General features: G+C 38.4%; 1 protein-coding gene across 1 annotated transcript in view; it reads left to right on the top strand.

Moving 5' to 3' along the window:
* Positions 1-11,033, top strand: part of bckdha (branched chain keto acid dehydrogenase E1 subunit alpha) — an 11,405-nt gene extending 372 nt beyond the window's left edge. Inside the window, exons 2-8 of the mRNA XM_084409461.1 lie at positions 690-866; positions 2,153-2,239; positions 2,349-2,457; positions 5,155-5,316; positions 6,424-6,630; positions 6,704-6,845; positions 10,003-11,033. Coding sequence (XP_084265587.1) covers positions 690-866; positions 2,153-2,239; positions 2,349-2,457; positions 5,155-5,316; positions 6,424-6,630; positions 6,704-6,845; positions 10,003-10,345 — 1,227 coding nt within the window. The 3' untranslated portion in view covers positions 10,346-11,033. The remainder of the gene's footprint in view (positions 1-689; positions 867-2,152; positions 2,240-2,348; positions 2,458-5,154; positions 5,317-6,423; positions 6,631-6,703; positions 6,846-10,002) is intronic.
* The last annotated feature ends 5,604 nt before the right edge of the window (positions 11,034-16,637 follow it).

The following is a 16,637-nucleotide window of genomic DNA, read 5'->3' as shown; positions in this document are numbered from 1 at the left end:
TATAGGTATTCCTCAGCTGACCTAGAACCCAAAGATAATTACGGTCAACTCGTCTGATCACGTAATAGTCATCTAGTATAAGACTTTTTGTTTAATCTTATAACTATTGGTCAGATCTGTGTGTGTTGTTGTGGGTAATGGACTGTTTAACCTTCACAAGGCTGTAGATTTACACTGAGAGCCGATTGGCTGGTTGAGGGGTGTGTGTGTGTGTGTGTGTGTGTGTAGGAAAACAGCAGCCATGTTTCCAAGTACTTTAATTAAAATTTTATTGGCATGATTGTGTTTACATACAATATTGCTAAAACATTATACAGAAGAAATTATAAGAAAAAAGAAATATACAACATTACAATTATACAATAACAACAGTAAAATGTAAAAGTATTTTTTTTTATCTTATTCTGTATTTATTTACTTATTTATTTCTATATTTTAGACCTCATGAACTGTATTTTCTCTCTTTAAGTTTTTAAAGCTGTATCAAAATCGAAAGACGCCCCCGATCACCTTTAAACCAAAACAAAGGGAAAATAAAAGATCTTATCACTAGGTCGTAACAGGCTGTTAAAAGCCTAGTGGGCTGAGAATTATGCAGCAGTTGTTGTCCGATTGTTAAAATATGTGATCAGATCTCATCATAACGCTCTGATACCTGAGTGTTTTCCTCCCTGATTGTCTGTCTTCAGAGAGCTCTTGGCCAGCAGCCGTTTGACTCTTCAGCGGAGAAGCCTCAGTTTCCTGGAGCCTCGGCAGAGTTTATAGATCATCTGGAGTTTATCCAGCCCAATGTGATCTCAGGAATCCCTGTCTATAGAGTGATGGACAGACAGGGCCAGATCATCAATCCATCAGAGGATCCTCAGGTGTGGACTCTGTTTAATGCCCGGTACACATTGTGTGATTTTTGGACTGTCTAGTAGTGGGAAGTTCGGATCATTTCACTGACTCGGATCTTTGAATCTCGTTCATCAAAATGAACGAATCTTTTTTCGAGTCATTTCGTTCATTTCAGCAGAATAAATGTTACATGTCAGCCAAATTCCCCAAACACATCAAATGTTGATCGCATTTAGAATAGGAAAAAATTGCAATGCAAGGAAAAGGCCAAATTATGAGAAACAGAAATGATTAATTAATTGATCTTGGTCTTCAGGCTATGCAGTGTGTTAGTGTACCTCACCTCCCGAAGCCGTTCGTTCATCCCATGATCCTCATAAACTGAGCTTTGCAGTCGGTAGTACCGGATACAGAATTGATTAGTTCATCTTTTGAGACTTCGGGGTCGAGTCATTCGTTCATCATGTGACAGCCACATAAGCTGAGCTATGCTGTCGGTACCGGATACAGAATTGATTAGTTCATCTTTTGAGTCTTCGGGTTCGAGTCATTCGTTCATCACGTGACAGAAGAATGAAGAATCAGACCCGAAGACTCAAAAGATGAACTAATCATTTCTCTTTCCGGTACCGACAGCATAGCCTCTATGGGACTGACAGGAAGAACGAAAGACTCGGACCCGAACCCGAAGACTCGAGAGATGAACTAATCATGTCTGTTTCCAGTACAGAACCTATTGGATGTTGCGCATGCGTGGTCAACACAAAATGAACGAATCACTCTCTGAGACAACTCGGTAGTCCTGAGTCATATTAAAGATTCGTTCAAAATGAACGAATCGTTCATGACCGACCCATCACTAGGGCTTGTCCCAGATCACAGAAAAAAAATGAAATGGCGTATTGATCAAAGCGACATGGCGCTAAAACTTAAAACTACTTTCCTCAAGCTCCATTTGCAAGAGTGAAAAGCCAAATTAGCCTCTTTTCCCTCGCCATGATCACATCCATATTCTCCTCTTTCACTTTTCACACATAAAAACCACAATTGCCAATGCGATTCTTCTTGCTCTATTTGTTCACCACGAGCTCATGCTGATGACGGTTTATTCTTCGATAGTAACTAGTGCCGTAGCCTACGATTCAATAGGTGTCATCATCGTACAGTCTACATACATGTTGTACACAAGTTCATTAGATCCATGTCAGACAGTGGGATTTGTAACATTCTCATAGGATTGCTGAAATCACACAGGCATAATGTGTGGAAATGAATAAATATGAAATACTTCACAGCATTACTTGTGTTTCAGCTTCCAAAAGAGACGGTTTTGAATTTCTATCAGAAGATGACATTACTCAACACAATGGATCGTATTCTGTACGAGTCTCAGAGGCAGGTGAGCGATGCAGTGGATTTCAGTGTCATACCGACTCCATCATAAAAATGAAATTAAATGACATCTGAAAGTTTATAATGCTTAAATGTGGTACGCATTTGTGTTGAAGGGCCGTATCTCATTCTACATGACCAATTACGGGGAGGAGGGCACACATATTGGAAGCGCTGCAGCTCTTGACCCTGCTGATCTGGTCTTCGGACAATACAGAGAAGCTGGTGAGAATGTTTACAAGCTGGAGATACAGTAGTGACTCTCCCAGTTTTCTCATTAATAAGTCTTGCACTTATTTAAAAATTATTATTATTATGAGTTATGTAATCAGCTTTACTTTTTTTTTTATTACTAAACAGCTGCATTACTAAACAACATACAGTACAGGTCAAAAGTTTTTGACAGAAGTTTTTTCTGCTCATCAAGTCTGCATTTATTTGATCAAAAATACAGAAAAAAGTAATATTGTGATATATTATTACAATTTAAAATAATTTGTTTTCAATTTATTATACTTTAAATTATCATTTATTTCTGTGATGCAAAGCTGAATTTTCAGGATCATTACTCCAGTCCATCACATGATCCTTTAGAAATCATTCTAATATGATGATTCATTATCAAAGTTGAAAACAGATCTGCTGCTTAGATCTGTGACTCGAGGCACAGAGAGAAGGAAATGAATAGTGGAATAAAGTCGTTATTTTTGTTTGTTTCTGCCCACAAAAAGTATTCTCGTCGCTTTATAAACTTTATAAAAGACAGACAACTTATTCTAAACATAATCCTCTGATCATTCGGACTTGTTGTTTCCGGCCGGTTTCGGCGCATGACATACGTCACGACCACACGTTAGCGATTGGCTATGGCAGATCCTGAGTGACTCTGGGCAGATCCAATAGTTTTGAACTTTAACAGAGAATCCGCCTACAAGGAAGTAAACGTTTTTAAATGGAGAGAGGCCAGACTCTCTGTACAAATGAAATGTACGAGAGTCTGGTAGAACCAGGCTACATATAACAGGCCCCTAAAATACCTGATTTCTCTCTGACAATTTGCCAAGCCACCTTAGAGAACTGTTACTATAAAACTGAGACAACAATGAGCATCAGAGACTCAACGCCTCAAAACAGGGAATTATTAACAACAACAGAAGCCATTTTAAGAATCGTCAGGAATACTGCATAGTGCATATATATAATTTGGTTGTGATGCAATTAGAAGATCTGACGTCTGATTAAGCTCAATGTTAAAGAACCACTGAAACGACAAAAATCGGGGTTGCCTACACCGAGTTATTCTATTTTTAAAATTTGCACCCTGTTGACTTCAATGGGGCAAGTTTTAAACCTGCTTTTAGCCTCTTAACATCCTTGATGTGTCATTACAAGTGCACAGAAAATGTGAGTGATTCCTTCAGAGTGAACACGAGTGAATCTGACTGCAGTAGATGTGAAAGATATGTATAAAAATGATGTTATTTAAGCCAGCGCAAATACCTGTGTTTACATCCTGTTTTCGGTTGAAGTCAAAAGTAGTCGATTGCCGAGTTCACGCGCGTGATCATAGGTAACTAAACCTATGCGCGTGAACTCGGCAATCGACTACTTTGGACTTCAACCGAAAACAGGATGTCTTTCACATCTACTGCAGTCAGATTCACTCGTGTTCACTCTGAAGGAATCACTCACATGACCTGTGCACTTGTAATGACACATCAAGGATGTTAAGAGGCTAAAAGCAGGTTTAAAACTTGCCCCATTGAAGTCAACAGGGTGCAAATTTTAAAAATAGAATAACTCGGTGTAGGCAACACCGATTTTTGTCGTTGTTCTCTGTATTGACAGCACTCCAAATGTACAAAAAAATGAGCTCAATGTTAAAATTGACCGGAGTTCTCCTTTAAAAAGTTACACAGTGTAGCTTTAACCAATGATGTCTTTGCTGAAGTAAGAGTGTTAAACTTTCTTGTTCTTCCATGATCCAGAACAGCTGAAAGGTTAGTCTGAGCGGCGTCCTCTACTGTACAGACGTCAATTAGCATCTCCTTCCGCCTGAGGCTTATCTCACTTCTGGTGTGAAAGGGTATTTACATTTGCCATAAATATAACTTTTTTTGTTATTGAAAACAAACAAGCAAGCCCAGCCCAGATGAGAAACAGTAACGCAAACGTAATAACGCATTACTTTCCACAAAAAGTAACTAAGTAACACAACTAGTTACTTTTTTTCGGAGTGACACAATATTGTAATGCATTACTTTTAAAAAAAACTTTTTTTATTAAAAGTAATACATTTTGTATTAATATTTGACTTAACATAATATTTATTTTTTATATTTAACACAATTTTACTATGTAGTAATTAGTGGTGTAACGATACCCTCATGTCACGATTCGATACATATCATGATACTGAACGCACGATACGATATAATTGCAATACTCCAAGACATAAGGTTAACAAAAAATGTTCTGTTTATTAAAATGTTAAATTTGCTATTACATTGGGGGTGGAAGTCAATATTCTTGGAATTGGTGCTTGTAACCTAATGCACAGGACAATAGAGACACCAGAATAAAAATATTGATGAGTCTGAAGCTGAAAATACACAATTATTTTAGGCGAATATGCTTGTGCTCTGTCACTGACAAGATGTATTTAAAATAATGTAGGCCACTTTTTATTGGTAACGAGACATTTGGCATTATCAGGACCCACACATATTCCCCCATTGCATTATTTTACATTCAATTCAACAGTATAAACTTGAATTTTTTACTCACACAGAAATGTTCATTTTAGGTGAACTACACACAATACATATTGATGCACTTTTGTATTGCGATATATTGTGACACGATATATTGTTACACCTCTAGTAGTAATATTTTAATTGTATTTTTTCTGAATTTCTGTAGGTGTACTGATGTACAGAGGCTTCCCTCTGGATATGTTCATGGCACAGTGCTACGCAAACGCAGATGACCTTGGCAAGGGCCGACAAATGCCAGTTCACTACGGCTCCAAAGACCTTAATTTTGTCACCATCTCCTCACCACTTGCAACTCAGATCCCCCAAGGTAAGAAGTGAGCATGTCTGTTACGCAGAACATCAAGAGTATTTATATACTCTATTGTTCAAAAGATTGGGGTCTGATTTTTATGTTTCTGAAAGACGTCTCTTATGTCAGTGCTTCTCAACTGGTTTGGCTGTGAGACCCACAGTTTCCCATGGTCATTAAGGACTGACCCAAAATTTTTGGAGTTTGAACCAAGCTAATTAAAAACAAAACAATGGTTGACACACAAAAATGTACTTATCATCACATACACATAAATTGTAAGAATATCACTAACACTGATGAATGTACAACATAAGGTAAGTCTATTAAATAGCAGTCTCAAACTAGTTTTTTTTGCAAATACAATGAAGTTGGTATGAGCCGTCACTATATTATTTTATAGAAAACAGCAGTGAAAATAAAGTGGCATTTTGGGATACACAATACTAACATGAACTATTAATAAAACATGATCACTGATCCTGATGAACGGATAGAACATCATGGAAATCCTTCTCAGCCAACACATGACGTACCCGTTAAGCAACAATGACATAATTTAATTTGCTCTTTATATATAGTGAAGTGATATACAGCGCGCACCTCCATATTGAGCACAATACAATACCTGACAGGACAGGAAAGTTCATTTTCCTGAGGTGAAAGGCTTTTTATTTTGTAACCAGTTATGAAAATAACGTTAAAATAATGACGCTGACATATAGCCTGACAACATCTCATCAGACAGCAGATACTAAAACATGTTTACTTGTTTACTCGTTACTTACGGTAAACTGCATTTGACAGAAGAGTCAACAGCTTCATGCACATCTTTCAAAATAAAAGTCTTTATGTTTGTTGTTGTTGTTTCTTTGACTACGCACTCCGCGAACCACTCATGACCCACCGGTAGAGAAACACTGTCAAACAATAAAACCAGTAATATATTATTACAATTGAACTGTTTTCTATTTGAATAAACAATAGTTAATATGTCATTTTAGCAGCCATTACTCTTTACTGTCCTCTCATTTTTGCTCAATTAAGCTCAAATAATGCATCTTTGCTGAATAAAAGTATTAATTTCTTAATCTGAATAAGAGCTCTGATCTGTGTCTGTATCAGCGGCCGGGGCGGCGTACGCAGTGAAGCGGGAGAACACAAACCGTGTGGTGATCTGTTACTTCGGAGAGGGGGCGGCCAGTGAGGGAGACGCACATGCTGGATTTAATTTCTCCACCACTCTTGAGTGTCCTCTCATATTCTTCTGCCGTAATAACGGTTATGCTATCTCCACCCCGACCAATGAGCAGTATAGAGGCGATGGTATTGGTAAGTAACTGTGTTCGCCCCATGTGAATCTCTGCATTTCATTAGCCTAATTTTTTTTCTTTTTTTTCCAAAGCTGCTCGAGGTCCAGGATATGGACTGATGTCGATCCGTGTCGATGGAAATGATGTTTTTGCAGTGTACAACGCCACGAAGGAGGCGCGACGCAGAGCGGTGGCTGAAAACCAGCCCTTCCTCATTGAAGCCATGACTTACAGGTAGAGTTTATCTACATGAATCAGCTGAATATGAGGAACAGGATTTTCTATTAGCTATAAACAGCCTATGTGGCACAGTGTAGACCTGGAGGAGAATACGTCAGTGCCATTAGGGGTTGGGCCTATTTTTATTGTATGTAGAGTGGCAAACTCAGCAGAAAACACTATGAGATGCACTGTGAACCTATTTGTCAACACAATATTTTGCAATGTAGGCTTTTATGAAGCAGCATAAAATATGTAGGAGAGAACTAGCCTATTGCTTGGGGGAAAAACGTGTCAGGTTTGATGCAAGTTTCTTACAACAGCTTTTTCGAGATATACATTTTTTGTCTATATTGCACAGCCCTAATTAATAGTACTGTACTATTGTTATAGTGTTCATCTTTTTGCCAGGATGATTGTTTGGTACAGTGTAAGAGCACAAGTCAAGTGTGATACGAGAGACAAGAGAGACAGATCCCAGGGTGAGCGGTCTGTTATCAGGGATTTTTCTGCATTGGAAATATGTTGCCGGCCGCCAAAGATTTGATCGTTTGAGAATCCTTTTAGTATGTAAGCCCGTATATCGGTCCAATGGCCCTCATTTATCATTCTTGCGTAGAAACGGGCGTATATGTTGGCGTAAGATTATGCTTACACTCTTCTCACCGCCTGATTTATGAAGCTGTGCGTACCTTTGAAATCCAGGTGTACGCAATACCTGCCCTTGATAAATGCCGCGGCTGAAAACGAGCGTCATTAGAATAACACGCCCCTATATATTCAAGTCTCCGCTCCCCCCACGCCCTCATTTTACGCCATGGACACACGGAAGACGGCAAAGAGAGAAACTTCTTTGAGAAAGAGAAAGCGAAACCAGGGAAGTGGAAAGAAACAAAATTAGATTTTTATTATTAATGACGCTTATTGTTATTTAGAAGAAGAATGTCGTTATTATTATTATTTGTATTATTATTATTATTATTATTATTTAAAAGAAGAAGAATGTCATTTTTATTATTTTGTCAGTCTGAATTCTTTTTTTGGTCATTGAAAGCCTTTCATTACTAAACCCAGTCCGTGCACACCTGCCGGGCCTAACCCTGGCCTAACCATCGTTTCAAAGAATAGTACAACGGCGAGCGCGTCGAGTATAAACGCCTCGTCCGTTTGGGGAGGTGCGTGCGCAGTCTGCGGAGACTCGCGCTGCGGAGCCAGGCGAAAGTATAAACAAGGCTTGAAACGTCAGGTAAAGCACACAGGCTCGCAACTTAAGGAATACATATGCCTACAATTCAAATGCTTTGGTAAAGTCACACAAATTAAACATTGAAGTCCATGTTGCACAAAAATAAACACTGCAGTTTATAATTACTATGTTGTTGTTTTTTTACAGTGGGTCATTATAGATCATATCTTTTAGTTTGTCAGTGCGTTTTGTGGTGTTAGGAATTGTTTTTCTGCGCATTCCCGCACTCAAAACGTGCGTACACCACCTCCTGAGCTGGCGTAGGATTTGAGCGTGCCGTACGCCAACGTCCATATTGATCAATCTCAAAGTCACCGTGGTTTTGGGTGTACACCAGGTGTACGCTGGAAATTTGGTGTACGCACTTTTGATAAATGAGGGCCAATGGGCGGTCTCCAATAATACGGGTGAAGGTTTTTGCGCGTTACTGTCTTTCCTCATGGCAAAGTTTTTTTGATTAAAAAGTAATTTGATTAAATGAAATAAATTTTTTCATATGTATTACCTCGTTATTTCATCTGACTGAGGTTTTAATGATATCTGCATCATTAAATGTGAGCGAATGTTAAACTGTTTACTGAAAATAATGTCAGAGTCAGTTAGAATAAAATCAAATGTTTACAATTTATTACGTCAGGTAAATATATCATGCCAATTACATAATCAGTTCAAAGATAATCAATACAAATGCTCTGGAATAAAGAGAAAAGATGCAAACCTGACATTAGAAAGTACATGATGCTGAGAGTCTCGGCCACTCAAAGCATCACGGGCTGATCTCAGTTACACAATCGCCCTGAGCCTCTTGTTGCACTTAATTATATAGACAGAAACTTCTTTACACATGGAAACATTTGCTAACAATGGGAATTTGCATTCAGAGTTTACATCTTTTGAGAGCAGGATGCCATTTGCCTGGAAGACCCACCCTTCTAAACTCTTAACTTTATTACCCTTTTGTTTTACTTCTTTGGGAATGAGACCTTTGTACCAGTCGCACTGAGACATTTCAAATGATACCAAACATGTGTAATACTGTGATAATTCTTCACATTGAACCATATAGATTCTTGGGTGAATTTTGTTGATCTCAGCATGGGAGAGAAGGAGTGGGGGAAGAGGGATAGAGATGTAGATTAGGATGATTCTGAGGTGAGACCTGCGTCTCGATAGTGCAGTGAGTTCAAATGTTAATTTCCTTTGTTCTCTCAGAGAGTTGCCCTCTCTTCCAGTTCTTCCAGTTTCTCCAGTCTTACAAGTATAACAAGGTTATATGTGTCTTCCTACATGGTTGTTTTAGAAATTAAAAGCTACACACTCCATCAATTAGTGTTAGAAGAACTGTTGCCAAACATATAACATGCTAGAAACATAATAATCACTGCAATAATGATCCAATCATAGACTCTTAAGCATTTGCCTATTTAAATCCAAACAGTGACCTTTTTCTGATCGGCCAGTTTATCACACAAGGCAAGTTTATTTATTTAGCTCCTTTCATACACTATGGCAATTCAAAGTGCTTTGCATAGAAAATAAACACAAAATAAAAGCAAGGGAAATTAAAACAGTTATAAAAGGAATTAAAATAGATAAATGAAATGAATTAAAGTCGTAAAAAGATACATAGAATAAACTTATCTAAACTAATCTTATTTTGCATATAGTTTTACTGTGGTGTTTATTCGGCGTGCCTAAGAATTCCATTGGACGTCTCCGATGGACCCAATTTTTCCCTAAAATAGGACTGACTCATGGGGTAACCTCGGATTCACGGCCCCATCAGTCCAAACCCCCCAAAAAACACCCCTTACAACTCACCATATGAGTTGTAAGTTGTGGTTTCTGCACAAATCATCTTACATTTTCTACTGAAATATCAGTGCATCCCTAGTGTTGTGAAATGACTTCCTCTTCCCCCTGCAGGATCGGTCATCACAGCACCAGTGACGACAGCTCTGCGTACCGCTCAGTGGACGAGGTGAACTACTGGGACAAGCAGGACCACCCCATCTCTCGCCTGCGACACTACATGACGGCCCGCGGCTGGTGGGACGAGGACGAGGAGCGCGCCTGGCGGAAGCAGTCCCGCAAACTCGTCATGGTGGCCTTCGAGAAAGCCGAGAAACGTCTGAAGCCCCACCCCGACCTGATGTTCACTGACGTCTACGATGAGATGACTCCTCAGATAGTCAGGCAGAAAGACGCCATGTGGCGGCACGTCCAGCAGTATAAAGAGCATTACCCACTTGATCTCTTTGAGAAATAGGCCATGGGCCGTGGACACGACTGGAAAAAGTCTTGCACATGTCAGATTGTTTGAATTCTTTCTTTTTTCCCCCCCGTTTCTTCATTTTCATGTTGCATTAAATCCTGAAAGATGAATTGTTATCCTCCATATTTGCCACTAGAGGCCTCCGTTCTGTCATTTTGTGCCTTGGAAAATGCTGGAAAAGGAGTGGAAAACGGTTGAAGATCTTCTACACTGGCCTAATGTAGCAAGTGCTCTAACACAGTATCGTTATATTGGCATAGTGTTAACAATCCAGTCACTATAGCGTTTCTTCATGAAAATCTTGAGTAAATCCTGTGATATAAGAACATTCTTCATTCAGTATCTTTGGAATATGGGTTTGTAAATCACTGTAAACGATCATCATTGATTTCTAATTCCTCCATACACAACACTAATACTCACTGAAAGTGATTGTAACACGAGCTTTTGAAATGGTTATTTTTGTGTGCGTCATTACCTTTAGACTTTCCACTCCAAACTGAGCCGTTAGTAAGTATACATACAACCCGTTTAGCTGTGATTTTTAATGAACTTAACGAACTTTCTGTGTGAGACTCACTCAACTGTTACATGATATGATGATGTGTTTGAGATGTATTCTGATTAACTTTAGGGGATTGTAAATGGTATTTTAAACAATAAAGATGCTCATAAAATGTAATTGCTCATATACTGAAGTTCTTACTGTATATTGCCTTGTGTTATGGTCGTAACCTACATCTTATGGAGACCACAGTGGGCTTTAAATACTGGTGGTGATTTAAGTGTTATGCAGATTAATAATGTTCAGTGTGTTGTGGAGACTCATTACTGATGAGGGCTGAGTGAACCGTTAACTTAAATGCAGAGGATGGCAAAGCAAACAATGAAGTGACTTTTTATATTTATTTTTTAAGTAATTTATATATATATGTTTTCAGAGATTCATGAGAATCTCACTGGCGCTACACATGAACCCTGTGACTTAATCTTACAATATTGTATCCTTGTACCTTGGACTCGTAGGGAAAATCATATTACCAACAATTATTCTGTCAAGTATGTTACATCCAGCATGATATAAAGCTCTCAAAGCAATTACACAATCACACAAAGGTCAAGACTGCCAGAGCCCATTTTTAGGCAATTTGCTCATAGTGGTTCTTGTGAGCTCCCTCCATTTATCACTCCAGTAATCACTGACCTTTTGGGGATCAGATACATTTCTTTCTCTTCTATTATTGAAGCAAATCTCCCCCCAGATTTCTACATAAAAGATAACAAATATCATCTCTGCTTTCCTGTAAATGCTTTAACATTGAACTTAATCAGACGTCAGATCTTCTAATAGTATCACAACCAGTATCACAATGGCTTCTGTTGTTGTTAATAATTCCCTGTTTTGGGGCGTTGAGTCTCTGATGCTCATTGTTGTTGTCTCAGTTTTACAGTAACGGTTCTCTAAGGTGGCTTGGCAAATTGCCAGAGAGAAATCAGGTATTTTAGGGGCCTGTTATATGACCAACAGACGCAGAATATTAATTTATTTGTTCCAAAAGAGGTGGTCAACTTTCTTTGTCAAAGTAAATTCCTTTTAGCAACAACATTTTTGTGAAATGTTGCATTGATTGTTAAATGACAGTCAGAATCTGGAATGCAGATTAAATGTTGTCAAGGAACATAAAAACAACAATATTCAAATCTGTATGTGCCATAGCCATGGGTCTGATTAGCATAAATGATGAGTACAAACAGGAACATTATAGCAGATTTGATGAAATCTGTCACAACAACAGCTTGAGTCTGACTGTTAGAGACTGTCGGCTGCCTGGTGTTTTATGATGCAACAGATCTTATGAATATTTTCCTGGGCCATTACATTTTCTGTGGTGTTCAAAGGCATGGCTCTTTCAAAAGCACTGATTTTCTTCTGATTTGTCTCATATGTTCCCCACTTACATTGATTGCTATTCTCTTGGACCTGTTTTATACACAATATATTTGCAATCATTTTCAATGACTATTTACACATTAATAGACTGCTGCGATCAGCATTTCCCCCTGGTTTCACAGGAAAGGCTTAAGCTATCTCAGACTAAAATGCATGTTTGAGCTGTTTTAACTGAAATATTTTAAAATATATCAGTACTATTGTTTTGTGTCAAGATGCACACTAGTATTTAAAGTCGATTGTCGAGTTCACGCGCGTGATCATAGGTACTAAACCTATGCGCGTGAACTCGACAATCGATTACTGTGGACTTCGACCGAAAACAGGATGTAAATACAGGTATGTGCGCTGGCTGAATAAACATAATTTTTTATATATTTCTTTCACATCTACTGCAGTCAGATTCACCCGCGTTCACTCAGAAGGAATCACTCACATGACCTGTGCACTTGTAATGACACATCAATGATGTTAAGAGGCTAAAAGCAGGTTTAAAACTTGCCCCATTGAAGTCAACAGGGTGCAAATTTTAAAACGAGGATAACACGTTGTAGGCAACACCGATTTTTGTCGTTGTTCTCTGTACTGACAGCACTCCAAATTTACAAAAAAATTAGCTCAATGTTAAAATTGACCGGAGTTCTCATTTAATTGTTCACCACAAGACTAGTAATATGCACTAACAAAATAAACGACTTTAAGCTCGGATCTTTATGAGTTGTGGGCGTGTCACTGAGAAACATGGCGGAAAACCACAATACCGAAAGGCATTTAGCAGCATAGACAGTATATAAACTGGACACAGCGACCCCATTGGATTCAACGGAGACAAGTGAAGTCAATTAGAGGCACTAACTTCCTGATGGTCGAGCGTACTGCGCAGACTCAAACTGAGCTTGATGACGTAGATGTGACGTGAGCAACCCGTCTGTCTTCTAGTAGCTGTGCCAAGCGAAATCTGAAACATTCCCTTCCGAAACTCGCAGAGACGGAGAGTGTGAGTAGGAGCTGTCCATGAGCTAGCAGCAGGAGTAACTTTTGCTAAGTATTCTGATTCATTATTTTGTCATTTTGCCTCCACGTCCCCCCGATTGCCCGCGAGCTTCTCCTCCTGTCCATACGGTAATCTCTCTACTGTGCGACAGAGAGTCGCGTGGTTATGACGCAATCGTTAGCCTATTTTTACAAAAACTGCTTCTACGGGGCCATAACGTAAGATACAAGGTAATGGAGCCTTTTATACATTTTCGTGTTTCTTTAGAAATAAATAATGGACAAATGGAGTCTTTAAACGCCTCAGATGTAAAGTTATTCGCTGTCAAAGTGACGCCAAAATGAATGGGAGTCAATGGGATGCTAACAGCAGGTGATGGTCTGATAGCCAATGGCGGCGCCCGGGGAAGCTTCAACATAATATGAAACGCTGCCCCCCTGTTTAGCAGTGATATTGTCAGGCTTTTCTATTTACAGCGAAGTAAGCTAATTACCTGCACAAAATATGATGATGGCATTATAATATAACAATGTAATATGTAACGATAAAGTTTGCAGTGGCTTCATAAATTGATTAAAAACATAAAAAACAAAGCACACCTGATTGCACATTTTTTTGTTTTTCATTTTCTAGAACTAGAGTAGAACCTTGCTGTATTTTTGTGTAATAAAGAGAAAGTACACGGCGACAAAAATGACTTGAACGCCATCATAAGTAAGAACTTCCCAGGAGGACGTCTATTTGATGTGCATGTTTACATCTGGAAGACGTATTTTTTGTGAGTGTTTGCTCATCCGCAATACGTCTGTAGGACGTTTCCCATCAGATGTCAAATAGACGTTTAGAAAATGTCTTTAAGATGTAATGATTTAGAACTTATGTTAAACTGACATCTTGAAGATGTCTATCAGATGTTAGTAAACAGCAGATGCTTTCCAGATGAAGTGATCTTTAACAGACATCTCTCGCAGACGTACGTGTGCTATCTGGGATAGCGTTCCATTATACCAAAGAGTAGACGAAGTACGATACAATTTCCAGTGATAAACATATCATGTGTAAATCAAAACAATTAATAATACATTCAATAACTCAAATCACATGGTCTTTTTTTTCTTTTTTCCTAACACATTTATTTATTTTCTGACATTTTTATTCTCTTTCGTTCTGAGATGATCTGTGGAACAAAAATAAGAACATTTACAAGAGCAACATGCAAAAAAAGAAAAAAAGAAATAATGTTTCATCTTGCAGCTTGCAATTAAGAGAGAAGATGAAGGTGGGTGTTTTTGGGCAAACATACTCATTTCAGCAAAAGCACTTGGTGGGCAATGTGGAAAATCTGATCACTTTTACAAAAATAAATGACCGAACAACCTGGCATGATTTTGGATGGTTATACAACTGTGCTAATGTGTACTGGAATCAGATGTATAGATCTGGAAATCAGGAGAGATGTCCTTAATAACAGGAGGCTTGTGCTGCAGGTCGTGACCTACGTCGGTTTCTTCAACAGCTTTTAATGAGCCGCATGTTTTGTTCAGTCCATCGATCAAGTCCCAGTTCAGCAGCGGAATGAGAAAACACATGGACCCTGTGCTGTTTGTGAGCCAGTGTTTCGTAAGGATGAGAAAGAAACAGATGCAGGCGTTTTATATTTCAGCTTCATAAGAAAAGACTCTGCAATGTAAATAAATACATAAATATATCAATATAGAATAAATACATAAACAGTTGTTTTTCTTCAACGATACATTAAGTGGGGATTTTGTGGCAGCATCTGACACAAACAGATGCAGCTGTTAAAAAAAAGAAAAAGAAACAGGCTAGAAGGCTTTTTTTTTTTTTGTTAAAGAATGAATTCACATGTTTAAATGTCATCTTTATATTTTGCTATTGTGTTCTTGTTCTAAAGCAAACGATTTCATTCTAGCAACTAACAGGTGACAGTCATTGTCTTGTGTTGTTGGCAGACATGCACTCATGTGCTCTGGAAAGAAAGGGTGAATGTGGTTTCTCAGAGCATGAATTGAAAACAAACCTGGCAGAGAAGTTGACCCTTGTGACCACAGACTTAATGAAGTGCTGGAAACACAGATCTGAATCAAATAAAAGCGATTAAGTGTGGCCGGAAAGACTATGGTTTTCATATTTTAATGGACTGAGCTGGCTAATTGCACAATAAAAGAAGATGCATTTATTTATAAATAAATAAATAAATAGTGTACTTTCAGTTTAATGGCCTGTCCTTCATCAGTCTGCGTGTGTATTGTCTGAAGGCCTGCGTGAGCTCAAGAGGCTTTTGAAACGCAGTAGGGATGTGGTACTTTGTTAGCCGTAGATAAGAGCACAGAGTTGTGTGTGTGCGCTCAGTGAAGTCTTTGATTCGCACAAACTTCAGAAATTACAAAGGAGTCGCTTTTCCTGAAACATCCTTGAGCAATAATCCATCACATCCCACTAGGAGGACATTTTTTTTCCCATTAAACATGTGCTGTTGTTCACCCTAAGACTCACAACTGATTGATGAGCTAATTATGGGTTTTTAAAGTAGCAAGAATTATTAACCCTTTCAGGTATTTTGACAACATTGAAATGGCATTGATAAAATACTAGTTCCTCAAATAATGGTCTACGGTCAGACATCTGAAGTATTTGTGCTTTTTTTTTTTTAAACACTGCTTATGTATAGCTACAAGTAATGCAGCAAAACTCGACATTACCCGTAAATGTGTTTTCCAGATGAAACATGAAACAGCTGGAGATCTTGTTTAATTTTTGTGCTCAGGGTTAAGAAGTATAATTTTCTCATGCCGTAGGTGTTTATTATAGATTCTGCAGAGGACTGCAATGAACTGCTGCTGCTTTTAAAACTTTAACCAATGTTATGAGGCTTGAAAGCCAGTCTAAAACCCCAAAGTATATTTCAGTTTTGATGCGAATGCTTAAAATCGGCATGAAATGGAAGTTGCGCTAGTCTTTCCTTCCCTGTTGTGTCGTATATCCCAGTGAAACGGCTTTTCGAACAAGGAAACATGTAGGGCGGGACTTGATTTTGTCCATCAGGAATTGATTGGATGGTTGTGGTTTGCTATTGGTGGATCTCATGTGAGTGACAGGTTGCCCCGCCTTTAATCTTTGATTAAAGATTATGAGGGCACTGATAAATCATTTATAATAAACACTACAAAAACAAGAAATTGTTCTTGGTGATTTTTGGTACACATGTATGGAAGCTTGTTTCTGTTACAGAATAAAAATAAAAAAAAGTAATTGTGAGTTTATATCTCGCAATTCAGATTTTTTTTCTAGCAATTGTGAATTCTGAAGTCGCAATTGCA

This window comes from Rutilus rutilus (genome assembly GCF_951802725.1).
Source record: "Rutilus rutilus genome assembly, chromosome: 5".
In the NCBI taxonomy this organism is placed as follows: domain Eukaryota; kingdom Metazoa; phylum Chordata; class Actinopteri; order Cypriniformes; family Leuciscidae; genus Rutilus; species Rutilus rutilus.
Note: the sequence above shows the minus strand (reverse complement) of the source record. Positions and strands in the feature narration are given on the sequence as shown.